This window comes from Oncorhynchus mykiss, chromosome 3 (genome assembly GCF_013265735.2).
Source record: "Oncorhynchus mykiss isolate Arlee chromosome 3, USDA_OmykA_1.1, whole genome shotgun sequence".
Lineage (NCBI taxonomy): Eukaryota > Metazoa > Chordata > Actinopteri > Salmoniformes > Salmonidae > Oncorhynchus > Oncorhynchus mykiss.
Genome location: NC_048567.1, coordinates 8,465,360 through 8,492,627, shown reverse-complemented (window position 1 = coordinate 8,492,627; position 27,268 = coordinate 8,465,360). Strand labels below are relative to the sequence as shown.

Below are 27,268 nucleotides of genomic sequence, written 5' to 3'. Positions count from 1 at the left end.
GGTCATTATGGCCCAAAAAATATATTTTTGTTTCATCAGACCAGAGGACAATTCTCCAAAAAGTATGATCTTTGTCCCCATGTGTAGTTGCAAACCATAGTTTGGCTTTTTTTTATGGCGGTTTTGGAGCAGTGGCTTCTTCCTTGCTGAGTGGCCTTTCAGGTTATGCTGATATAGGACTCGTTTTACTGTGTATATAGATACTTTTGTACCTGTTTCCTCCAGCATCTTCACAAAGTCCTTTGCTGTTGTTTTGGGATTGATTTGCACTTTTCGCACCAAAGTGCGTTCATCTCTAGGAGACAGAATGTGTCTTCTTCCTGAGCGGTATGACGGCTGCGTGGTCCCATGGTGTTAATACTTGCGTACTATTGTTTGTACAGATGAACGTGGTACCTTCAGGCATTTGGAAATTTGAATCCACAGGTACACCTCCAATTGACTCAAATTATGTCAATTAGCCAATCAGAAGCTTCTAAAGCCATGACATACTTTTCTGGAATTTTCCAAGCTGTGTAAAGGCACAGTCAACTGTCACGTTCTGACCTTAGGTTCCTTTGTTTTGTCTTTGTTTTAGTATGGTCAGGGCGTTAGTTGGGGTGGGCGGTCTATGTTTGTTTTTCTATGTTGTATTTTGCGTTTGGCCTGGTATGGTTCTCAATCAGGGGCAGGTGTCCTTAGTTGTCATACTCAGGTAGCCTTTTCCCACCAGTGTTTGGTGGGTGATTGTTTTCTGTGTCTGTGTGTTCCACACAGAACTGTTTCGGTTTTCGTTTCTGTCTTTCTATTTGTTATTTTGTATTTTCGTGTTCAATGATTTTGTTCATTAAAACATGACGAACACGTACCACGCTGCATATTGGTCGATCTCTCATACTCCTCGTCAGAGGAGGACGAATCCCGTTACAGAATAACCCACCACCAAAGGACCAAGCAGCGTGGTAACGGGCAGCAGCAGCAGCAGCAGCAGCGATCTCAGGACTCCTGGACATGGGAGGAGCTCCTGGATGGCACAGGCTGGGGAATATCGCCGCCCCAAGGCAGAGCTGGAGGCAGCGAAAGCCGAGAGGCGGTGGTATGAGGAGGCAGCACGGCAGCGCGGCTGGAAGCCCGAGAGGCAGCCCCAACAATTTCTTGGGAGAAGGCACACGGGGAGTGTGGCGAAGTCAGGTAGGAGACCTGCGCCAACTCCCCGTGCCTACCGTGGAAAGAGAGGGACCGGGCAGGCACCGTGTTATGCCGTGAGGCGCACGGTGTCCCCGGTGCGCGTGTATAGCCCGGTGCGGTACATAGCAGCGCCTCGTATTAGCCGGGCTAGAGTGGGCATCGAGCCAGGTGCCATGAAGCCGGCTCAGCGCATCTGGTCTCCAGTGCGTCTCCTCGGGCCGGGGTACATGGCATCAGCCTTACGCATGGTGTCCCCGGTTCGCCAGCACAGCCCAGTGCGGGCTATTCAACCTCGCCGCACTGGCCTGGCTACGGGGAGCATTCAACCAGGTATGGTTGGGCATGCTCTGTGCTCGAGAGCTCCAGTGCTCCTCCACGGTCCGGTCTATCCTGTGCCGCCTCCACGCACCAGCCCTCCAGTGGCAGCCCCCCGCACCAGGCTGTCTCTCCGTCTCCTTCCTATAGGTGCTCCCGCCTGTCCACTGCTGCCAGAGTCTTCCTCCTGCCCAGCGCTGTCAGAGTCTCCCGTCTGTCCTGAGCTGCCAGAGTCTCCTGTCTGTCCTGAGCTGCCAGAGTCTCCCGTCTGTCCTGAGCTGCCAGAGTCTCCCGTCTGTCCTGAGCTGCCAGAGTCTCCCGTCTGTCCTGAGCTGCCAGAGTCTCCCGTCTGTCCTGAGCTGCCAGAGTCTCCCGTCTGTCCTAAGCTGCCAGAGTCTCCCGTCTGTCCTGAGCTGCCAGAGTCTCCCGTCTGTCCTGAGCTGCCAGAGTCTCCCGTCTGTCCTGAGCTGCCAGAATCGCCAGTCAGCCAGGAGCTGCCAGAGCCACCAGTCAGCTAGGAGCTGCCAGAGCCGCCAGTCAGCCAGGAGCTGCCAGAGCCGCCAGTCAGCCAGAAGCTGCCAGATCCGCCAGTCAGCCAGGAGCTGCCAGAGCCGCCAGTCAGCCAGGAGCTGCCAGAGCCGTCAGTCAGCCAGGAGCTGCCAGAGCCGTCAGTCAGCCAGGAGATGCCAGAGCCGTCAGTCAGCCAGGAGATGCCAGCGCTGCCGGAATCGCCCTTCACTCCGGAGCTGCCGGAGTCTCCCCTTCCGTCCGGTGCTGCCGGAATCTCCCGTCCATTCGGGACCCGGGGCTAGGGTCCCCAGTCCGAGGTCGGCGGCGAGGGTCGCCGTTTTTAAGAGGCCACGGAGGCGGAAAAAGAGGCGGATAAAAACTATGATGAAGTGGAATCCACATCCCGCGCCAGAGCCGCCACCGCGGACAGACGCCCACCCAGACCCTCCCCTATAGGTTCAGGTTTTGCGGCCGGAGTCCGCACCTTTGGGAGGGGGGGGGGGGGGTACGTTCTGACCTTAGTTCCTTTGCTTTGTCTTTGTTTTAGTATGGTCAGGGCGTGAGTTGGGGTGAGCAGTCTGTTTGTTTTTCTATGTTGTATTTTGCGTTTGGCCTGGTATGGTTCTCAATCAGAGGCAGGTGTCGTTAGTTGTCTCTGATTGAGAATCATACTCAGGTAGCCTTTTCCCACCAGTGTTTGGTGGGTGATTGTTTTCTGTGTCTGTGTGTTCCACACGGAACTGTTTCGGTTTTCCTTTCGGTCTTTCTATTTGTTATTTTGTATTTTCGTGTTCAGTGATTTTGTTCATTAAAACATGACGAACACCTACCACGCTGCATATTGGTCCGATCTCTCATACTCCTCGTCAGAGGAGGACGAATCCCGTTACATCAACTTCGTGTGTGTAAACTTCTGACTCACTGGAATTGTGAATTGTAAGTGAAATAATCTGTCTGTAAACAATGGTTGGAAAAATTACTATTGTCATGCACAAAGTAGATGTCCTAACCGACTTGCCAAAACTATAGTTTGTTAATTAACAAGAAATTTGTGGAGTGGTTGAAAAACAAGTTTTAATGACTCCAACCTAGGTGTATGTAAACTTTTATATATATATATATATGTATTTATTTGTGAAGAATCAACAACAAGTGGGACACAATCATGAAGTGGAACGACATTTATTGGATATTTCAAACTTTTTTAACAAATCAAAAACTGAAAAATTGGGCGTGCAAAATTATTCAGCCCCTTTAAGTTAATACTTTGTAGCGCCACCTTTTGCTGCGATTACAGCTGTAAGTCGCTTGGGGTATGTCTCTATCAGTTTTGCACATCGAGAGACTGAAATTTTTTCCCATTCCTCCCTGCAAAACAGCTCGAGCTCAGTGAGGTTGGATGGAGAGCATTTGTGAACAGCAGTTTTCAGTTCTTTCCACAGATTCTCGATTGGATTCAGGTCTGGACTTTGACTTGGCCATTCTAACACATGGATATGTTTATTTTTGAACCATTCCATTGTAGATTTTGCTTTATGTTTTGGATCATTGTCTTGTTGGAAGACAAATCTCCGTCCCAGTCTCAGGTCTTTTGCAGACTCCATCAGGTTTTCTTCCAGAATGGTCCTGTATTTGGCTCCATCCATCTTCCCATCAATTTTAACCATCTTCCCTGTCCCTGCTGAAGAAAAGCTGGCCCAATCCATGATGCTGCCACCACCATGTTTGACAGTGGGGATGGTGTGTTCAGTGTGAAAACAAACATACATAACGTTTTGCATTGTTGCCAAAAAGTTCAATTTTGGTTTCATCTGACCAGAGCACCTTCTTCCACATGTTTGGTGTGTCTCCCAGGTGGCTTGTGGCAAACTTTAAACGACACTTTTTGTGGATATCTTTAAGAAATGGCTTTCTTCTTGCCACTCTTCCATAAAGGCCAGATTTGTGCAATATACGACTGATTGTTGTCCTATGGACAGAGTCTCCCACCTCAGCTGTAGATATCTGCAGTTCATCCAGAGTGATCATGGGCCTCTTGGCTGCATCTCTGATCAGTCTTCTCCTTGTATGAGCTGAAAGTTTAGAGGGACGGCCAGGTCTTGGTAGATTTGCAGTGGTCTGATACTCCTTCCATTTCAATATTATCGCTTGCACAGTGCTGCTTGGGATGTTTAAAGCTTGGGAAATCTTTTTGTATCCAAATCCGGGTTTAAACTTCTTCACAACAGTATCTCGGACCTGCCTGGTGTGTTCCTTGTTCTTCATGATGCTCTCTGCGCTTTTAACGGACCTCTGAGACTATCACAGTGCAGGTGCATTTATACGGAGACTTGATTACACACAGGTGGATTGTATTTATCATCATTAGTCATTTAGGTCAACATTGGATCATTCAGAGATCCTCACTGAACTTCTGGAGAGAGTTTGCTGCACTGAAAGTAAAGGGGCTGAATAATTTTGCACGCCCAATTCTCTTTGTAAAGATCCATTCTGTCTACAGGAATGTAGTTGTCTCTTTGTAAAGGTCCATTCTGTCTACAGGAATGTAGCTCTCTCTTTGTAAAGATCCATTCTGTCTACAGGAATGTAGTTCCTCTTTGTAACTGTCCATTCTGTCTACAGGAATGTTGCTGTCTCTTTGTAACGGTCCATTCTGTCTACAGGAATGTAGCTGTCTCTTTGTAACGGTCCATTCTGTCTACAGGACTGTCCATTCTGTCTACAGGAATGTAGCTGTCTCTTTGTAACGGTCCATTCTGTCTACAGGAATGTAGTTGTCTCTTTGTAACTGTCCATTTAGTCTCCTCTGTCTTCTTATTCTTTCCCTCTCGTCATTGCCCTCTCTCTCTCCCGCTCTCCTCCCTCATCCTCATCCTTTTCCCTCCTTATCCCCCTCCCCTCTCTCTCCCTCCCCCTCTCTCAGTATCTGAGCAGGGTCCCCACCAGCGTAATCTATTGAGGGAGCTACTGAGGGACTATAACCGTATGGAGAGACCTGTTGCCAACGACTCTCTACCACTCACTGTCCGATTCTCCTACACTCTCTTACAAGTCATGAATGTGGTACGCTACCATCTTCTCTTACACTTTCACACACACACACACACACACACACACACACACACGCACACGCACACGCACACGCACACACACACACACACACATGCACACGCACACACTGAACTGTCTTCATCTTATTCCAGGATGAGAAAAACCAGATTCTCACCACTAATGCCTGGCTTCAGATGGTGAGGATGACCCTGCATGTGTGTCCATGCCCGCTTGTGTGTGTGTGTGTGTGTGTGTGTGTGTGTGTGTGTGTGTGTGTGTGTGTGTGGGTGGCTCCCTGGCTTTTGCTCTGAAAAGATCTGATGTGATTGGTCAAAATACCAATTAGTGGAAAAATATCAGAATTGGTCTGCCTGTGTAACCAGCCCCTGTAACCTTAATAATTTATTGACTGGATTTGTATAGCAATGGTTTGACCACTACCTTCAGTGGAACCAGTCAGAGTACCCTGGAGTGAAAACCCTTCGCTTCACTACTGACCAGGTCTGGATACCTGATATACTACTGTACAACAGGTGTGGGTCTCTCTCTCTCTCTCTCTCTCTCTCTCTCTCTCTCTCTCTCTCTCTCTCTCTCTCTCTCTCTCTCTCTCTCTCTCTCTCTCTCTAAAAATGTATTTGTTTATTTAACTTAAAATGTCAAGGCAACCAGCTGCAATAGGATTTATAGTTTGCTCAACTGTATAGGATAGATAGCAAGAGCTTTACACACGTGCGTTGTACTATATACTGAGTTAGGAAGGATACCTGTATCTTTGTAGTGACTGGGTGCATTGATACACCATCCAAAATGGAATTAATAACACCATGCTCCAAGGGGTATTCAATGTCTGATTTTTTTTACGTCTCTACCAATAGGTGCTCTTCTTTGTGAGGCATTGGAAAATCTCCCTGGTCTTTGTGATTGAATCTGTTTGAAATTCACTTCTCGATTGAGGGACCTTACAGATAATTGTGTGTGGGGTACAGAGATTAGGTAAAGAACCATCTTAAACACTAATATTGCACACAGAGCAAGCAATATATATATATTTTTTAAAGTTGAATACTTATTGACTCAAGACATGCAGCTTTTTATTTTGAATTAATTTCAAAAATGTTCTAAAAAACGTAATTCAACTTTCACATTATGGGGTACTTAGTGTTGTCCAGTGACACAAAATCTCAAAGTAATCCATTTTAAATTCAGGCTGTAACACAACAAAATGTGGATAAAGTCAAGGGGTTGTGTCACGGATCCCCCCGGTACTACTGCTCATTCCATTCACCAGCTCCGTAGGTCAACGTCACCGGCCTTCTAGGCGTCACTGAACTGGATCATTACCACCAACCCCGGACTGTCTTGTCTCATTACGCACCCCTGGTTCCAATTCCCCCTGATTAGTATGTTATATATGTGCCCTCTGTTCCCCATTGTCCTTGTCGGTTACGGTTACCATGTCCCTTAGTCCTGTGAGTACCTGTGCTGTTGTATCGGCTTCCATGATACGTGTTATTGTGCACTTGTTTTACAGGTCTTGTATTATTTAGAGGTTTCCACCTCGCTCTTTTGTTTGGATGGAGAGAATAACACCCCTATTACGTATTATTGCGCCTGTCTCCAATCATTAGACAACATGACAGAATAACCAACCCCTGAAATGGAGACAGCAGGAACGACCGAGCTGTCGACCATCGTAGAGGCAGTCCAGCATCAAAAGGACTGTCTCTCCAGACTCAGCAACGACATGGATACCATACAGCGTTTGGAGGGTAATGTACAGTCCCTCCAGTCTCCAGCACCGGTTCCGACACAAGCCCCCACACCACTACATGCTTCCGTCCCATCTGAGCCAGTCCGCGGAATACTCCTGTCCCTCCCGGAGCGCTTTGACGGCGCACCAGCGAGATGCAAGGGATTCCTTCTGCAATGCGACCTGTACCTCGCTCGCTATGCCGAGGCTGTTTCTGGGAGAGACAGGGTTGCCACCGTCATCTCGGCACTGACCGGATGGGCCCTGGACTGGGGTGCCGCGGTCTGGGAAACGGGCGGACCCGAGGTCGAGTCCTATGAGCGCTTCACCCTCTTCCGTTCGGTGTTTGATCATCCTGTGGAGGGACGAAAATGTCTACTCCGATTACGCCAGGATCTAGGACTTCACTCTGGATTTCCGGACCATTGCGGCCTCCACCGGATGGAACAAGTCGGCTCTGGTTAACGTGTTCCGCTGCGGACTGTGGGAGGAGGTACAGATGGAGTTAGCCTGCCGTGATGACAACCTGTCACTCGACAGCATGGCGATTCGTTTGGACAACCTCCAGCTGTCCCGACGAAGACCTACACGGAATCCGGAGCCCATTGCTACACCTGCTCCGTGGCCAGAGCCGATGGAGGTGGGTTCTGCATGTTTGCCCGAGGCAGAGTGTAGGAGAAGGAGGAATCTAGGCCTCTGCTCCTATTGTGGAGAAAGGGGTCATTTCTCCCTGACCTGCCCTCTATCCACTAATAGACGAGGAGGTGACAAGCCAGGGTATTCTCCTGCTCCAACCCAGGTAGGATGTAAGATCTCCCCTCCTTTTCTGTCAACTCAACCAGTATGTTTTCATATTAAATTCCCTGAATACCCTAGCCCCTCACTCCCGTTAGCTCTGATTGATTCCGGAGCTGCCCGGCAATCTTTTGCCACTGCATTACGCATTCCTTTGTTTGCCCTACAGTCAACCATTCCAGTGGGAGCCCTGGATAATCGTCCAATAGGGACAGGTCTCATACATCACATCAATGTTCCCGTTTCTCTGCTGACCCATGGGACTCATTTAGAACCTATCACCTTTTTGATTGTTTTCGGTCTCCCCTGGTTGAGTTGGCGTAACCCTGTTATTTCCTGGTCCGAGGGGAGAATTCTGGGTTGGTCGCAGGAGTGTCAGGGGAGGTGTCTCGCTGTGTCTGTCAACACCACTACGGTGGAAAGTCTGGACCACACACCTCAAGTGGAGTTGCCGGAGAAATACCAGGATCTGCATCGGGTTTTCTCTAAGACCCAGGCTACACGCCTGCCTCCTCATCGTGGGACTGGGACTGTGCCATTGACCTGTCTGATGCAGCCCTCCCGAGAGGACACGTCTATCCCCTCTCCTATGCAGAGACAGAGGCCATGGAGATCTATGTACAGGAGAGCCTCCAGCAGGGTGTTATCCACCCCTCTTCATCACCACCAGCCTCCTCAAGCTTCTTTTTTGTTAAAAAGAAAGATGGGGGACTGTGCCCATGTATTGATTACCGTTAAGTTCAGCTATCCTTTACCCCTCATCCCAACCATCATCGAACAAACGCACAGGGCACAATACTTTGTGAAACTGGACTTGAGGAGCGCCTACAATCTGGTGCGCATTCGTACAGGCGATTAATTGAAAGCGGCCTTTTCCACGACCACAGGCCATTACGAGTATCTCGAAATGCCTTTTGGCCTGTCTAATGCTCTTTCAGTCTTCCAGGTCTTTATTAACAAAGTGTTTTGTGACATGCTGGGTCGGGGCATAGTGGTTTATATAGACAACATTTTGGTCTATTCTGCTGACTGCGCCCAGCATGTCTCATTAGTCAGGTCTGTGCTGGGAAGACTGTTGGAGCATAATCTATGTGTTAAACAAGAGAAGTGTTTGTTTTTCCAGCGGTCCCTGTCCTTTTTTGGCTATCTCATATCCACAGAGGGAGTGGAGATGGAGGAGCAATGCGTCAGCGCAGTCAGGTCATAGCCCATCCCCAATTCTGGGAAAGCAGTCCAGCGATTCCTGGGGTTCGCCAACTATTTCCGGGGCTTCAGCATGGTGGTCGCGCCTCTTACCTCCCTGTTGAGAGGAGGTCCCCAGCAGCTTCGTTGGACGGCGGAAGCGGAGAGGGCGTTCGAGACACTGAAGGCACACTTCACCACTGCTCCCGTGCTGGCACATCCCAACCCTTCACGTCCCTTCATCATCGAGGTGGATGCCTCCGAAGTAGGAGTCGCGGCAGTGCTGTCCCAGCGCACCGGAACCCCTCCAAACCTGCTACCCTGCTCCTTCTACTCCAAACAGCTGAGCCCCGCCCGGAGGAACTACGAAGTAGGGGACCGGGAGCTCTTGGCGATCAAGGAGGCTCTGAAGGCGTGGAGGCACTGGCTGGAGGGGTCCAAACACCCTTTCCTGATGTGGACGGACCACCGCAACCTGGAGTACATCAGGGCAGCGAAGAGGCTAAACCCGAGACAGGCCCGGTGGGCTCTATTCTTTGCCAGGTTCCAATTCTCACTTTCTTATAGGCAAGGCTCAAAGAACGTGAAGGCGGATGCCCTGTCTCGCCTCTATGACGCAGAGGAGAGGCAGGGAGAGGAGACCCCATCATCCCTCCATCCCGTATCATCGCGCCAGTGGTGTGGGACATGGACACCAACATACGGCAGGCCCTGCGCACGGAACCCACACCTACACAGTGTCTGGAGAACCACGCCTGTATGTCCACAGGTGTGTGAGACCGCTTCCTTTCCTGGGCGCACACGGCGCCTGTGTCGGGTCATCCTGGGATAAGCCATACCATCGCCTGCCTGACGGAGAAGTACTGGTGGCCCATCTTGGCTAGGGACGCCCGGGTTTACATCTCTTCCTGCTCCATCTGTGCTCAGTCAAAGACACCCAGACACCTCCCTTATGGAAAGCTCCTTCCCCTGCCGGTTCCACAATGACCCTGGTCTCACCTCTCGGTGGACTTTGTCACTGACCTTCCCCCCCTCCCAGGGGAACACCACCGTTCTTGTTGTTGTGGTTTTCCAAAGCTTATCGCCTCCTTCCTCTGCCTGGGCTCCCGTCGGCCATTCAAACCATGGAGGGTCTTTTAACGCACATCTTCCAGCACTATGGGATCCCGGAGGACATTGTGTCAGATCGTGGCCCTCAGTTCACCTCACATGTATGGAAAGCGTTCATGGAACCTGGGGGTCACAGTCAGCCTCATCTCTGGGTACCATCCTCAAGCTAAATGGCAGGTGGAGAGGGTCAATTAGAAAGTGAGCAGGTTCATGAGGCGTTACTGTCAGGACCGGCTTGGGGAGTGGGCGGGTTTTCTACCTTGTACCTGCGTACGTGCAGAAATCCCTCCGCCACTCCTCCACTAACCTCATTCCTTTCCATTGCGTGTTGGGGTATCAGCTGGCCCTGGTGCTTTGGCATCCGAGACCGAGGCCTCTGCGGTGGACAAGTGGTTTTGGCGCGCTGAGGAGACCTGGAATGCTGCTCACACTCATCTCCAGTGGGCCATGCATCGGCACAAGGAACAGGCCAATCGCCACCACAGTGAGACACCTGTCTTCTCTCCAGGTGACCGGGTCTGGCTCTCCTCTCAGAACCTGCCCCTCTGCCTGCCCTGCCGGAATCTGAGCCTGGGGTTTGTCGGGCCGTTTAATGTCCTGAGGAGGGTTTATTAGGTAGCGTACCGTTTGCAATTCCCTACTGATTACCTCATTAACCCGACTTTTCATGTGTCTCTCCTCAGGCCAGTGGTGTCTGAGGCTGGACCCAGTAATGCCCTGCCTCCTTCTCTGGACATTGAGGGAGTACCTCATCGGGTGTACCTCATCGACTGGGAGGGGTATGGCCCAGAGGAGTGGTGCTGGGTTCCTGTAGTGGACATCCTGAATGCTTCACTGACCAGGGATTTTCACTGTCGGCGCCCTGACCGACCCACACCGCGTCCATGTGGTCGCCCCCCGAGGCCGGTGTCATCCCGCTGCTGGTGCAGTGCGTCGGGGGAGAGGGATACTGTCACGGATCAACCCCCAGTACTGCTGCTCATTTCGTTCACCAGCTCGGGGGTCTACGTCACCAGCCTTCTAGACGTCACTGAACTGGATTCATTACTGCCAACCCCGGACTGTCTTGTCTCATTACGCACACCTGGTTCCCATTTCCCCTGATTAGTATGTTATATATGTGCCCTCTGTTCCCCATTGTCCTTGTCGGTTATTGTTACCATGTCCCTTGGTCCTGTGAGTACCTGTGCTGTTGTTTCAACTTCCATTATACGTGTTATTGTGCACTTGTTTTACGGGTCTCGTAGAAGCTCTTTTGTTTGGGTGGAGAGAATAAACCCCCTATTACGCATTCCTGCACCTGTCTCCAATCATTAGACAACGTGAAAGGTTGTGAATGCTTTATGAGCTACATTATAAAACGTTACATATTGTGATGAGTTGTTCGCAAATGAACAGCTCTTTTTGAACAGATCTTTTTGATGAACTGGAACCATATTGTATCTGTGAATGAGGCGTTCATTTGACTCCCTGCTACTACTGCTTTATGAGCTCCAGACAACCATTCTCTGAAGCTATTCATTCCTCACTGCAGGAACAGTAGGTAGTGAGGAGAGAGCCAAGCAATCTAATTTCGTCATTTAAAATGTATTTGAACTCACATTTCACTATCTGCATAATGGTAGGGAACATTTTAGGCTTTAAATTATAAATATATTTTTTATGTTTCACACATTTTTTTATGCACTACTAAATAAAGAGCCGTTTGGGAGCCAAATGAATGGCTCATTTAGGTGAACGGCACCAAAGATCTGGCTTCCCGAAAAATACTCATCACATACCCTAACACAGTGATCGGATACTCCTGGTTTACAGGCCACATCAAGCCTGCAAGTCACATAATTGCTGGCTTGCAAAGTTGTGTAATTCCTATTAGAACCTAGCCAGAGTGAAGATATCCAGACTAATAGATTGGATTAGTTTAGAAAAAGGCCTTTTGTCTTTGTGTAGCATAAGCTTAATCAACCAAACAATATGAATGCAAAAACACAGGTATTAAAACAAACAATTCTGAAAATCATCCTGCAATAAAGCATGCTGGGAAATATGTTAATGATGGGCATGGTTTTGAGCAAACTAGAATCTAGTGTTGAGAACTAGAAATCCTATGGCAGCTGGTTGCCTTGATATTTTAATTTGAATCAACTTCAATGCTATTTTGAAGTTCACTCAACCCAGAGAATAACGCTGATTAAGCAACTAGTTAAGTTAAAGTACACGCATGCGCACACACACACACACCCCTTGCTGATCTTTCTTTTTTGTCCTTCTCAGTGCCCATGATAAATTTGATGCCACCTTTAAGAGCTATGTGCTGGTCAACTCCAGTGGATTCTGTGAGTACCTACCTCCAGGTAAGTCTATAGATCAACCTTCCTCTCTTTTTATTCTTCCCTGACCTTCCCCTCTCATTTTAGTTTAACATAGATATAGGGGAGAGTGGGGTAAGTTGAGCCACGCTGGTTTCTAATAAATCATACACAACATTTATAATTTGATCAAAATTATAAATGGGAGGAAGTCTGGGAAGGAAGTACCTACATGTTTCAGAGTTTACTAGGAGTGGTGGGTTGGAGTCAGGCGCAGAGAGCAGAGGGTTTGGTAAATCATAATTTATTCTCGGGCACAAAACGGTCACGCCAAAATACAGGGCGCATAAAACAGGCCAGCCCAAACACAGGACCAAACAGTCCAGAGAAAACAAACATAAAACAGACCAGCCCAAACACAAGACCAAACAGTCCAGAGAAACAAACATAAAACAGACCAGCCCAAACACAAGACCAAACAGTCCAGAGAAACAAACATAAAACAGGCCAGCCCAAACACAGGACCAAACAGTCCAGAGAAACAAACATAAAACAGACCAGCCCAAACACAGGACCAAACAGTCTGGAGAAAACAAACATAACAGACCAGCCCAAACACAGGACCAAACAGTCCAGAGAAACAAACATAAAACAGACCAGCCCAAACACAGGACCAAACAGTCTGGAGAAAACAAACATAACAGACCAGCCCAAACACAGGACCAAACAGTCTGGAGAAACAAACATAAAACAGACCAGCCCAAACACAGGACCAAACAGTCTGGAGAAACAAACATAAAACAGACCAGCCCAAACACAGGACCAAACAGTCTGGAGAAAACAAACATAAAACAGACCAGCCCAAACAGTCCAGAGAAAACAAACACAAAACAGACCAGCCCAAACACAGGACCAAACAGTCTGGAGAAAACAAACACAAAACAGACCAGCCCAAACACAGGACCAAACAGTCTGGAGAAAACAAACATAAAACAGACCAGCCCAAACACAAGACCAAACAGTCTGGAGAAAACAAACATAAAACAGACCAGCCCAAACACAAGACCAAACAGTCTGGAGAAAACAAACACAAAACACAACCAACAGAGTAACAATCCTTCACAAACCTAGGCGGACCTAACAGGCTTAAATAGACATAAATCAAGAACCGAAACAGGGAACAGGTGCAACCAATAAGACAAAACAAAATCCGAACAGGCAGGGGAGCCACCTTCGGTGGGAGTCATGACAACATGGAAAAAGTGGTAAGCAAGTTAGGTCCAAAAAAAGTATTTTCACCAAGTCAAACAAATATATTGTGTTAGATGTTTCATGATGCTTATATCTAAACCAAGGTAGATCATTTAAGGATTGTTCTATACATCAGTTGGGGTCTCTATAAGCTTCAACATGAGGTCCTAAAACAAGCATGAAAGTACATCCTTGGTAGCTGTGTGGACAAATATAGTCAAAATGTTTGCCTTGGGGTAAGTCAGGCCAATGGCCTTGGGGTAAGTCAGGCCAATGGCCTTGGGGTAAGTCGGGCCAATGGCCTTGGGGTAAGTCGGGCCAATGGCCTTGGGGTAAGTCAGGCCAATGGCCTTGGGGTAAGTCGGGCCAATGGCCTTGGGGTAAGTCGGGCCAATGGACTTGGGGTAAGTCGAGCCAATGGCCTTAGGGTAAGTTAAGCCTTTTTTTGGACAAGCTGTGTTTTCAAAACTGTAGGGTTTACATTAATTCTGATTATTTCCAGTGATACACAACATCCTGAAATATATGTAGATATCTTTATTAGAAATAATGCTATGTTTCCTTTGATGCTGAATGTAACAAATGGCTCAACTTACCCCACTCTCCCCTACTGATAATGCACTTCTCTCTCAATCTCTATTTTATTTTCTCCCCCTTTCCCTTCTCTCACTCCCTCTCCCCCACATCTCCCCTCCCCTCTCTTCCTGTCCCAGGTATTTTCAGCAGTGCGTGTGAAGTGGACGTGCGTTGGTTTCCCTTTGACGTCCAGCACTGTGAGCTGAAGTTTGGCTCGTGGACGTTTGACGGCTGGCTGCTGGACCTCCAGATGCAGGAGGCTGACCTGTCAGGATACATGTCCAATGGAGAGTGGGAACTGCTGGGTGAGAGAGCTCTGTCTGCCCCTGACCCAGGTTGTCCCTCCTCCTTTACCCTCCCTCTCTTCTTTTCCATCCCTCTTGTATCTCTCTCCTCTCTCTTATTTTCTAATCTCTCACTTCCTCTTTCCTCTTTCCTACCCCCTCTTGTAGGTGTACCAGGTGATCGTCATGAGATATTTTATGAGTGCTGTACAGAGCCCTACTCTGATGTGACCTTTGTTGTGACCCTACGACGGAGAACTCTATTCTACGCTCTCAACCTCCTCGTCCCCTGTGTTCTCATCTCCTCCTTGACACTGTTGGTATTTCTACTGCCAGCCCAATCGGGGGAGAAGATCGGTCTGGGTGAGGAGAGGGGGAGGAGGGAGAAGGAAGAGGGAGAGGCGTAGGACAGGGGGAGGGAGAAGAGGAGTATAAAAGGGAGAAGGGATGGAGACAGGAGAGATGTTGGAGGTAAAAAGGGGAGGTCTAAGGTGCTGGAAAGTGTAAAATATGATGAAAAGAGGGAAGATGATGAGGTGTAAGGGAAGATGATGAGGTGTAAGGGAAGATGATGAGGTGTAAGGGAAGATGATGAGGTGTAAGGGAAGATGATGAGGTGTAAGGGAAAGATAGAAGAGAAAGAAATAGTAGTTCAGAGTGATGAAAAATAAATCAGGTGTTAGAGATGAGATAATGGTCCTGCTGTATAACTCTCTCTCTCTCTCTCTCTGTCTCTCTCTCTCTCTCTCTCTCTCTCTCTCTCTCTCTCTCTCTCTCTCTCTCTCTCTCTCTCTCGCTTTCTCTCTCTCTCTCTCTCTCTCTCTCTCTCTCTCTCTCTCTCTGTCTCTCTCCGTACCTGCCCTCTCTTATTGTTTCTCTGTCAGTAATTCTGCAGCGGTCCAAGAAAACCTCAAGTGATTTTTACAATCAGAAAGCGGGAGAGAGATGGAGGGAGAGAAGGGGCGGGGAGGTGAGGGACAGTGATAGAGGGAGAGAAGGTGCGGGGAGGTGAGGGACAGTGATAGAGGGAGAGAAGGGGCGGGGAGGTGAGGGACAGTGATAGAGGGAGAGAAGGGGCGGGGAGGTGAGGGACAGTGATAGAGGGAGAGAAGGGGCGGGGAGGTGAGGGACAGTGATAGAGGGAGAGAAGGGGCGGGGAGGTGAGGGACAGTGATAGAGGGAAAGAAGGTGCGGGGAGGTGAGGGACAGTGATAGAGGGAAAGAAGGTGCGGGGAGGGGAGGGACAGTGATAGAGGGAGAGAAGGGGCGGGGAGGTGAGGGACAGTGATAGAGGGAGAGAAGTGGCGGGGAGGTGAGGGACAGTGATAGAGGGAAAGAAGGTGCGGGGAGGTGAGGGACAGTGATAGAGGGAAAGAAGGTGTGGGGAGGTGAGGGACAGTGATAGAGGGAGAGAAGGGGCGGGGAGGTGAGGGACAGTGATAGAGGGAGAGAAGAGGGGTGGGGACCGTAGCAGAGGGACAGAGATGGGGAGAGAGAAGGAGAGTGTGGAGGGGAAGGACAGAGATGGTGGAGAGATGGATGGGTGGGGTGAGTTGGCAGAGATTTGGAGAATTGTACTACTACCCACAAGTATTGCTGTATTTCCCAGTGTAATAATATCCTTTTCCCCATTTCTCTCTCCAGGCATTACAATTCTTCTCTCTCAGACTTTCTTCATGTTGCTTGTGGCTGAGATTATGCCAGCTACCTCAGACTGCATACCACTGATAGGTCAGTGAATGTGTGTGTGTGTGGGTGTATGTCTCTGTATACGTGTACTATAATACTGTGTCTCCATCCTAGGTCAGTATTTTGTGAGTACCATGGTTACCGTAGGGATGTCAGTGGTGGCGACTGTAGTTGTACTTCAGTACCATCACCACGACCCCAACAGTGGAGACATGCCTCAATGGGTGAGGCTCTCTGTCTGTCTACTGATTATGACGTGTGTCTGTGACTGTCTGTGTGTGTTCCTCTCATATCTGTGAATGTCTGCACCTTGTGTGTGTCCTGTCCTCTTCTATCAGGTGCAGTCTTTTCTGCTGCAGTACATTCCCTGGTTCCTCTTATCTACTTACTTTACAGTGCATTCAGAAAGTATTCAGACCCCTTTACGTTTTCAACATTTTTTTACGTTACAGCCTTATTCGAAAATTGATTAAATCGTTTTTTCCCATCAATCTGCATACAATACCCAATAATGACAAAGCAAAAACAGGTTTTTAGAAATGTTTGCAAATGTATATACACTGCTCAAAAAAATAAAGGGAACACTTAAACAACACAATGTAACTCCAAGTCAATCACACTTCTGTGAAATCAAACTGTCCACTTAGGAAGCAACACTGATTGACAATACAATACATGCTGTTGTGCAAATGGAATAGACAACAGGTGGAAATTATAGGCAATTAGCAAGACACCCCCAATAAAGGAGTGGTTCTGCAGGTGGGGACCACAGACCACTTCTCAGTTCCTATGCTTCCTGTCTGATGTTTTAGTCACTTTTGAATGCTGGCGGTGCTTTCACTCTAGTGGTAGCATGAGACGGAGTCTACAACCCACACAAGTGGCTCAGGTAATGCAGCTCATCCAGGATGGCACGTCAATGCGAGCCATGGCAAGAAGGTTTGCTGTGTCTGTCAGCGTAGTGTCCAGAGCATGGAGGCGCTACCAGGAGACAGGCCAGTACATCAGGAGACGTGGAGGAGGCCGTAGGAGGGCAACAACCCAGCAGCAGGACTGCTACCTCCACCTTTGTGCAAGGAGGAGCAGGAGGAGTACTGCCAGAGACCTGCAAAATGACCTCCAGCAGGCCACAAATGTGCATGTGTCTGCTCAAACGGTCAGAAACAGACTCCATGAGGGTGGTATGAGGGCCCGATGTCCACAGGTGGGGGTTGTGCTTACAGCCCAACACCGTGCAGGATGTTTGGCATTTGCCAGAGAACACCAAGATTGGCAAATTCACCACTGGCGCCCTGTGCTCTTCACAGATGAAAGCAGGTTCACACTGAGCACGTGACAGATGTGACAGAGTCTGGAGACGCCGTGGAGAACGTTCTGCTGCCTGCCAGCAACATCCTCCAGCATGACCGGTTTGGCGGTGGGTCAGTCATGGTGTGGGGTGGCATTTCTTTGGGGGGGTGCACAGTCCTTCATGTGCTCGCCAGAGGTAGCCTGACTGCCATTAGGTACCGAGATGACATCCTCAGACCCCTTGTGAGACCATGTGCTGGTGCGGTTGGCCCTGGGTTCCTCCTAATGCAAAACAATGCTAGACCTCATGTGGCTGGAGTGTGTCAGCAGTTCCTGCAAGAGGAAGGCATTGATGCTATGGACTGGCCCGCCCGTTCCCCAGACCTGAATCCAATTGAGCACATCTGGGACATCATGTCTCGCTCCATCCACTCCTGCACCACAGACTGTCCAGGAGTTGGCGGATGCTTTAGTCCAGGTCTGGGAGGAGATCCCTCAGGCGACTATCCGCCACCTCATCAGGAGCATGCCCAGGCGTTGTAGGGAGGTCATACAGGCACGTGGAGGCCACACACACTACTGAGCCTCATTTTGACTTGTTTTAAGGACATTACATCAAAGTTGGATCAGCCTGTAGTGTGGTTTTCCACTTTAATTTTGAGTGTGACTCCAAATCCAGACCTCCATGGGTTGATAATTCCATTGATAATTGTTGTGTGATTTTGTTGTCAGCACATTCAACTATGTAAAGAAAAAAGTATTTAATAAGAATATTTCATTCATTCAGATCTAGGATGTGTTATTTTAGTGTTCCCTTTATTTTTTTGAGCAGTGTATATATATATAAAAAATGAAATATGACATTTACACAAGTATTCAGACCCTTTACTCAGTACTTTGTTGAAGCACCTTTATCAGCAATTATAGCCTTTGGTCTTCTTGGGTATGACGCTACAAGCTTGCACACCTGTATTTGGGGAGTTTCTCTCATTCTACTCATTCTTCTCTGCAGATCCTCTTAAGCTCTGTTAGGTTGGATGTGGAGTGTCGCTGCACAACTATTTTCAGGTGTCTCCAGAGATGTTCGATCGGGTTCAAGTCCGGGCTCTGGCTGGGCCACTCAAGGACATTCAGAGACTTGTCCTGAAGCCACTTCTGTGTTGCCTTGGCTGTGTGCTTAGGGTCATTGTCCTGTTGAAAGGTGAACCTTTGACCCAGTCTGAGGTCCTGAGCGCTCTGGAGCAGGTTTTCATCAAGGATAGCTTGTTAGCTTGTTAGCCTGCTAACTGTCTGAATCGCTGTGTTCCCAGCCAGCCCAACCACTCACTGGACCCTCATTTTCACTTGGCTACGCATGTCTCTCTCTAATATCAATATGCCTTGTCCATTACTGTCCTGGTTAGTGATTACTGTCTTATTTCACTGTAGAGCCTCTAGCCCTGCTCAATATGCCTTAACCAACCATGTTGTTCCACCTCCTACATATGCGATGACATCACCTGGTTTAAACATCTCTAGAGACTATGTCTCTCTCTTCATTACTCAATGCCTAGGTTTACCTCCAATGTACTCACATCCTACCTTACCTTTGTCTGTACACTATGCCTTGAATCTATGCTATCGTGCCCAGAAACCTGCTCCTTTACACTCTGTTCTGAACGTGCTAGACGGCCAGTTCATATAGTCTTTAGCCGTACCCTTATCCTACTTCTCCTCTGTTCCTCTGGTGATGTGGAGGTTGTCGTGGAAATTTCTTCTATTTACCAAATCATGAGAGCAAACCACACACAAGTCAGAGTTAGTTATCACAAAGTCCATTTTTAATTATATGAGCTCTATCACAACCCTGTGACTCTCAGATCAATTCAGTGTCTATCAATGAATTCTCTGAGAGTCCCTTCCACATTTCAACTGAGATCCTTTATAGCAAAGACACACACAGGATAAGACAGCATAGGCATAATTCATCGTTCAGCTTTGTCTCCTAAAACATGTTCTTTACTCAAACTCAGAACCATAAACCAATCCTCCATTTCAACAGGCATATATCAAATCCATCCGATCTTGACAAGATCACAGTGACACACTGACTGGCACACAGACATTGTGGAGCCAAGAGATACTCTTGACCTCTCCCCTCTCTCCGGCCCAAGCAACTTAGTCTTGACATAGAACAGATACTGCAACCCCGCCACAGTATTATACAAAAATAACATTCTGATGAGAAGTAACTTACAAACATATGATGAATATAAAACATCTTACCTATGTTACCATTCCATTCTGATTATTCCCCAAAAAGGTTAATCCAGGTCCTGCAGTGCCTAGCTCCACTCCCACTCCCCAGGTGCTCTCATCTGTTGACTTCTGTAAACGTAAAAGCCTTGGTTTCATGCATGTTAACACTAGAAGCCTACTCCCTAAGCTTGTTTTACTCACTGCTTTAGCACACTCAGCCAACCCAGATGTCTTAGCCATGTCTGAATCCTGGCTTAGGAAAACCACCAAAACCCCTGAAATCTCCATTGCTAACTATAACGTTTTCCGCCAAGATAGAACTGCCAAAGGGGGCGGTGTTGCAATCTACTGAAAAGATAGAAAGTAATACAAAATTCTGCAGGCTAAGTCTGTACCCAAACAATTTGAGCTTCATCTTCTAAAAATTCACCTTTCCAGAAACAAGTCTCTCACTTTTGCCGCTTGCTATAGACCTCCCTCTGCCCCCAGCTGTGCCCTCGATACTATATGTGAACTGATTTCCCATCATCTATCTTCTGAGATTGTGCTACTAGGTGACCTAAACTGGGACATGCTTAACACCCCGGCCATCCTACAAACTACGCTTGATGCCCTCACTCTCACACAAATTATCAATGAACCTACCAGGTACAACCCCAAATCAGTAAACACGGGCACCCTCATAGATGTCATCCTAACTAATTCGCCCTCCAAATACACCTCTGCTGTTTTCAATCAAGATCTCAGCGATCACTGCCTCATTGCCTGCATCCGTAATGGGTCTGCGACCAAACGACCACCCCTCATCACTGTCAAACGCTCCCTGAAACATTTCTGCGAGCAGACCTTTCTAATCGACCTGGCCGGGGTATCCTGGAATGACATTGACCTCGTCCCGTCGGTAGATGATGCCTGGCTATTCTTTAAAAGTGCCTTCCTCACCATCTTAAATAAGCATGCCCCTCATGCCCCAAAATGTTGAACTAGGAATAGATATAGTCCTTGGTTCACGCCAGACCGGTCTGCCCTTGACCAGCACAAAAACATCCTTTGGCGTTCTGCATTAGCATCGAATAGCCCCCGTTATATGCAACTTTTCAGGGAAGTTAGGAACAAATATACACAGGCAGTTAGAAAAGTTAAGGCAAGCTTTTTCTTTTTTTTTTTTTTCTTTTTTTTATTTTACCCCTTTTTCTCCCCAATTTTGTGGTATCCAATTGTTGTAGTAGCTACTATCTTGTCTCATCGCTACAACTCCCGTACGGGCTCGGGAGAGACGAAGGTTGAAAGTCATGCGTCCTCCGATACACAACCCAACCAAGCCGCACTGCTTCTTAACACAGCGCACATCCAACCCGGAAGCCAGCCGCACCAATGCGCCGGAGGAAACACCGTGCACCTGGCCACCTTGGCTAGCGTACACTACGCCCAGCCCGCCACAGGAGTCGCTGGTGCGCGATGAGACAAGGACACCCCTACCGACCAAGCCCTCCCTAACCCGGGCGACGCTAGGCCAATTGTGCGTCGCCCCACGGACCTCCCGGTCGCGGCCGGTTACGACAGAGCCATCTGCGCCATCCGTGAGGCCCCAAGGCAAGCTTTTTCAAACAGAAATTTGCATCCTGTAGTACTAACTGAAAAAAGTTCTGGGACGCTGTAAAGTCCATGTAGAATAAGAGCACCTCCTCCCAGCTGCCCACTGCTCTGAGGCTAGGAAACATTGTCACCACCGATAAATCCGCTATAATTGAGAATTTCAATAAGCATTTCTCTACGGCTGACCATGCTTTCCACATTGCTACCCCTACACCGGTCAACTGCCCGGCACCCTCCACAGCAACCCGCCAAAGCCCCCACCATTTCTCCTTTACCCAAATCCAGATAGCCGATGTTCTGAAAGAGTTGCAAAATCTGGACCCCTACAAATCAGCCGGGCTAGACAATCTGGACCCTCTCTTTCTAAAATTATCTGCCGAAATTGTTGCAACCCCTATTACTAGCCTGTTCAACCTCTCTTTCGTATCGTCTGAGATTCTCAAAGATTGGAAAGCTGCCACGGTCATCCCCCTCTTCAAAGGGTGTGACACTCTAGACCCAAACTGCTACAGACCTATATCTATCCTACCCTGTCTTTCTAAGGTCTTCGAAAGCCAAGTTAACAAACAGATTACTGACCATTTCGAATCACACCATACCTTCTCCGCTATGCAATCTGGTTTCAGAGCTGGTCATGGGTGCACCTCAGCCACGCTCAAGGTTCTAAACGACATCCTAACCGCCATCGATAAGAGACATTACTGTGCAGCCGTATTCATCGACCTGGACAAAGCTTTCGACTCTGTCAATCACCACATTCTTATTGGCAGACTCGACAGCCTTGCTTTCTCAAATGATTGCCTCGCCTGGTTTACCAACTACTTCTCTGATAGAGTTCAGTGTGTCAAATCGGAGGGCCTGTTGTCTGGACCTCTGACAGTCTCTATGGGTGTGCCACAGGGTTCAATTCTCGGGCCGACTCTCTTTTCTGTATACATCAATGATGTTGCTCTTGCTGCTGGTGATTCTCTGATCCACCTCTACACAGACGACACCATTCTGTATACTTCTGGCCCCTCCATGGACACTGTGTTAACCAACCTCTAGACGAGCTTCAATGCCATACAACCCTCCTTCCGTGGCCTCCAACTGCTCTTAAACGCAAGTAAAACTAAATGCATGCTTTTCAATCGATCGCTGCACGCACCTGCTCGCCCGTCCAGCATCACTACTCTGGACGGCTCTGACTTAGAATACGTGGACTACAATACCTGGGTGTCTGGTTAGACTGTAAACTCTCCTTCCAGACTCACATTAAGCATCTCCAATCCAAAATTAAATATAGAAAAGGATTCCTATATCGCAACAAAGCATCCTTCACTCTTGCTGCCAAACATACCCTCGTAAAACTGACCAACCTACCGATCCTTGACTTCGGTGATGTCATCTATCAAATAGCCTCCAACACTCTACTCAACAAACTGGATGCAGTCTATCACAGTGCCATCTGTTTTGTCACCAAAGCCCAATACACTACCCACCATTGCGACCTGTACGCTATCGTTGGTTGGCCCTCGCTTCATAGTCGTCGCCAAACCCACTGGCTACAGGTTATCTACAAGTCTCTGCTAGGTAAAGCCCCGCCCTATCTCAGCTCACTGGTCACCATAGCAGCACCCACTCGTAGCACGCGCTCCAGCAGGTATATCTCACTGGTCATCCCCAAAGCCAATTCCTCCTTTGGTCGTCTTTCCTTCCAGTTCTCTGCTGCCCATGACTGGAACGAATTGCAAACATTTCTGAAGCTGGAGACTCACATCTCCCTCACTAGCTTTAAGCACCAGCTGTCAGAGCATTTTACAGATCACTGCACCTGTACTTAGCCTATCTGTAAACAGCCCATCTATCTACCCACCTCATCCCCATACTGGTATTTATTTATTTATTTATTTTGCTCCTTTGCACCCCAGTATCTCTACCTGCACATTCATCTTCTGCCGATCTACCATTCCAGTGTTTAATTGCTATATTGTAATTACTTCGCCACCATGGCCTATTTATTTCCTTAACTTACCTCATTTGCACTCACTGTATATAGACTTTTTGTTTTATTTTGTTCTACTGTATTATTGACTGTATGTTTTGTTTATTCCATGTGTAACTCTGTGTTGTTGTATGTGTCGAATTGCTACGCTTTATCTTGGCCAGGTCGCAGTTGCAAATGAGAACTTGTTCTCAACTAGCCTACCTGTTTAAATAAAGGTGAAATAAAAATGAAAAATAAATCAAAATAAAATAAAAAGGATATCTCTGTACTTTGCTCTGTTCATCTTTCCCTCGACCCTGACTAGTCTCCCAGTCCCTGCCTCTGAAAAACACCCCCACAGCATGATGCTGCCTCCGCCATGCTTCAATGTAGGGATGGTACCAGGTTTCCTCAAGACGTGAGGCTTGGCATTCAGGCCAAAGAGTTCAATCTTGGTTTCATCAGACCAGAGAATATTTTGCTCATGGTCTGAGAGTACTTTGGGTGCTTTTTGTTAAACTCCAAGTGGGCTGTTGTGTGCCTTTTACTGTGTGGCTTTGTCTGGCCACTCTACTGTAAAGGCCTGATTGGTGGAGTGCTGCAGAGATTGTTGTCCTTCTGGAGTATTCTCCCATCTCCACAGAGGAACTCTGGAGCTCTGTCAGAGTGACCATCGGGCTCTTGGTCACCTCCCTGACCAAGGCCCTTCTCCTCCGATTGCTCAATTTGGCCGGGCGCAGCTCTAGGAAGAGTCTTGCTGGTTCCAAACTTCTTCACTTTAAGAACGATGGAGGCCACTGTGTTCTTGGACCTTCAATGCTGCAGAAATGTTTTGGTATCCTTCCCCAGATCTGTGTTTGACACAATCCTGTCTCTGAGTTCTACGGACAATTCCTACGATGTCATGGCTTGGTTTTTGCTCTGGACCTTAAATAGACTGGTGTGTGCCTTTCCAAATCTTGTCAAATTAATTTAATTTACCACAGGTGGATTCCAAACAAGTTGTAGAAACATCTCAAGAATGATCAATGGAAACAGGATACACCTGAGCTCAATTTTTAGTCTCCTAACAAAGGGTCTGAATACTTATGTAAATAAGGTATTTCTGTTTTTTATATTTCATACATTTTCAAAAATGTCTAAATACCTGTTTTCGCTTTGTCATTATGGGGTATTTTGTTTTGATTGATGAGGAAAAATGTTTATTTAATCCATTTAGAATAAGGCTGTAATATAACAAAATGTGGAAAAAGGAAAGGGGTCTGAATACTTTCCAAATGCATTGTATTCTGTGTGTGTGTCCTCTCCCTCTCTCAGTTGGTTCTGCCACAGAAGGTCACTGGGTCCACTTACTTACTTACTTACTTACTGTGTGTGTGTCTCTCAGGTTGAGTTGGTTCTACTCCAGTGGGTTCCATGGTTTCTGAGGATGAAGTGTCCAGAAGAGTGGGGTGAGCTCACACCCCAGCACAGCCCCTCCAACCCCCAGACCAAGACCTGCTCCTCTGCCCCTCCCACCACCACCACCCCAGCCCCCTTAACCTTCCCCCAGAGCCTCACCTCTCTGCAGGCCAGTCTAAGCCAGCTCAGCCAGCCCCTACCACACCCACCTTCCAACCCTACCCTCCAGTCCTATCCCAACTATAATCCAAACCCCCAGCCTAATATCCACCTTAACCCAAATCGATATCCCCAGCCCCTTCTTAACCTACACCCCAATCTCCCCTCCATCCCCCACGCTCAGCCGAATGGACACCTGCCATACATGGGCTTCCAGAGTCCTCCTGAACCTGACCCTGCTGTCACCTGGAGAGGAGGAAGAGGAGGAGGAGAAGAAAGAAGGGGTTCTGACACCCGCATCCTCCACCACCACCCACCCTCCTCCACAATGTTGGGAAGCCCCCGTTCACAACCCCCCACATCTCCAGACCCTGACCCCTCATCCTCAGGTTCCAGCTGTGTGGAGGATGGGGCTGGGGCAAGTACTTGCCATGCCCAGGCCAGGGTGTTCCAGGCTGGGGAAGCAGAGGCCCAGCTCCAGGCCCTGCTGGTGGAGGTGCGGTTCCTGGCCGAGGGTCTCCGTGAGCAGGACCGCAGGGTGAGCGTGGCGGAGAAGTGGCAGTTTGCAGCAGTGGTCATTGACCGTCTGTGTCTGGTGGGGTTCAGTGTGTTCAACATAATTTGTACCATTGCAATCCTCATGGCCGCACCCAACTTTGCAGAGGCCGCCTCCAAGGACTTCTTCTGAGAAGGAGCCCCGCTGCTTCTAAATTGTTGCCACCACTCAAAAAAACAACAACAACATATATCCATATTTCTGCCAAGATGTGCTTTTAAGATCAGATTGACAAGTTATAACGCATATTTATTGCATTTGATGCATTCAGAGACTTTGGGGATTTTCATTTGGGGTAAATGGAGATTGGCAAACCCATGCTTAAGCTTATTTAAAGCTGCTATGCTGCATCAGTTGGGCTACAGGTTATAATTATTTTAAAGAGACATTTTGTAGAATGTCCTTTTAAAAAGTCACCAGAAGTGACCATTTAACAGTCCTAAAAAATATATTTAACAAACATCCCGGGGGAGCATGCCCCCGGACCCCCCCCCCCCCCCCCCCCCCCCCCCCCCCCCCCCCCCAGAAAGGGAGTGGGAGACTATGGAGCAATTTCAGTGGGAACATAAATTGTATTTGAATTCCATAATTTAGAATTTGTATTATGATATTGAATTTAAATTCTGTGCAATTACTGTGCATGTCTTCTGTTTTCCGGGTCTTCATGCCCAGTTTGGCTAATGTAGGGAGTTATGTGTCAATTCCTTCACTGATGATGATGTTTTTGTCCTTTGGCCATTTGTTAATGAATGTGATATGTGTGATGATGGGAACTGGACAGAGAGGGGACAGAAGTCATATTGGGCTGGCACCAGGTTCTGTGGCTTCAGCTCAGCTCAGCTCTGCTTCAAACAAAAGAACCATACACACACACGAACACCCACTAATAAATAAAACATAACTGGTTGTTGAGAGACTGTCTAGAGGAACTACAATAGATGTCAGTCTACGTTTTGCATCTCAAAATAAATAATCTTATTTTCTACTTTTCTATGTCTTTTCTGGACGGTGTCCCTCCGATCGAAGATGCAGAGGGAGAGATGCAGAGGGAGAGGTGGAGGAAGGGAAGGAGAGGGAGAGATGCAGAGGGAGAGAGATGGAGGAAGGGAAGGAGAGGGAGAGATGCAGAGGGAGAGGTGGAGGAAGGGAAGGAGAGGGAGAGATGCAGAGGGAGAGGTGGAGGAAGGGAAGGAGAGGGAGAGATGCAGAGGGAGAGGTGGAGGAAGGGAAGGAGAGGGAGAGATGCAGAGGGAGAGGTAGAGGAAGGAGAAGGAGAGATGCAGAGGGAGAGGTGGAAAAAGGGAAGGAGAGGGAGAGATACAGAGGGAGAGAGAGACAGAGGCAGAGAGAGAGAGGCAGAGGCAGAGAGTGATATGGGATAGAGATAGGCAGAGCGATTGAGTGATGCATTGTGAGATAGGGAGAGGACGAGAGAGAGATGCAGAGAGATGTAGAGGGGAGAAGGGGGGGAGGGGGTAGAGGTGGGTGCTGACATCGCAAGTGGTAGAGAAACAGAGTTTTTACTGATTGGTCATTAGAACTTGTTATGGCTGCAATCCCAATACCGGGATCGATATGACAACTACCAGTGAAAATAGAGGGCGCCAAATTCAAACCACAGAAATCTCATAATTACAATTCCTAAAACATACATGTGTTTATATCATTTTAAAGGTAATCTTGTTGTTAACCCCACCAAAGTGTCCGATTTCAAATAGGCTTTTCAGCGAAAGCACTACAAACGATTATGTTAAGTCTCCACCAAACCACAATTAGCACAGCCATTTTCCAGCGAAATATAGCATTCACAAAAAGCAGAAATAAAGATAAAATTAATTACTAACCTTGAATTATCTTCATCAGATGACACTCATAGGACTTCATGTTACACAATACATGCATGTTTTGTTTGATAAAGTTCATATTTATATCAAAAAATCTGAGTTTACATTGGCTTATTAGATTCATTAGTTCCAAAAACATCAAGTGATTTTGCATAGCCACATCGTTTCAACAGAAATACTCATCATAAATGTAGATGATAATACAAGTTATACACATGGATTTATAGAT

The 27,268-nt window shown here is 47.9% G+C and overlaps 1 protein-coding gene across 2 annotated transcripts in view; it reads left to right on the top strand.

The window, feature by feature from the left end:
- The window catches only part of LOC110520844 (neuronal acetylcholine receptor subunit alpha-7), a 28,455-nt gene extending 2,763 nt beyond the window's left edge, over nt 1-25,692 (top strand). For both annotated transcript variants that reach the window (XM_036967794.1, XM_036967789.1), the window contains exons 2-10: nt 4,916-5,055; nt 5,196-5,240; nt 5,467-5,576; nt 12,155-12,234; nt 14,154-14,321; nt 14,469-14,663; nt 15,945-16,031; nt 16,104-16,213; nt 24,467-25,692. In XM_036967794.1, the coding sequence (XP_036823689.1) occupies nt 4,916-5,055; nt 5,196-5,240; nt 5,467-5,576; nt 12,155-12,234; nt 14,154-14,321; nt 14,469-14,663; nt 15,945-16,031; nt 16,104-16,213; nt 24,467-25,327 (1,796 nt within the window). In that variant the 3' untranslated portion in view covers nt 25,328-25,692. The remainder of the gene's footprint in view (nt 1-4,915; nt 5,056-5,195; nt 5,241-5,466; nt 5,577-12,154; nt 12,235-14,153; nt 14,322-14,468; nt 14,664-15,944; nt 16,032-16,103; nt 16,214-24,466) is intronic.
- Nucleotides 25,693-27,268: the final 1,576 nt, after the last annotated feature.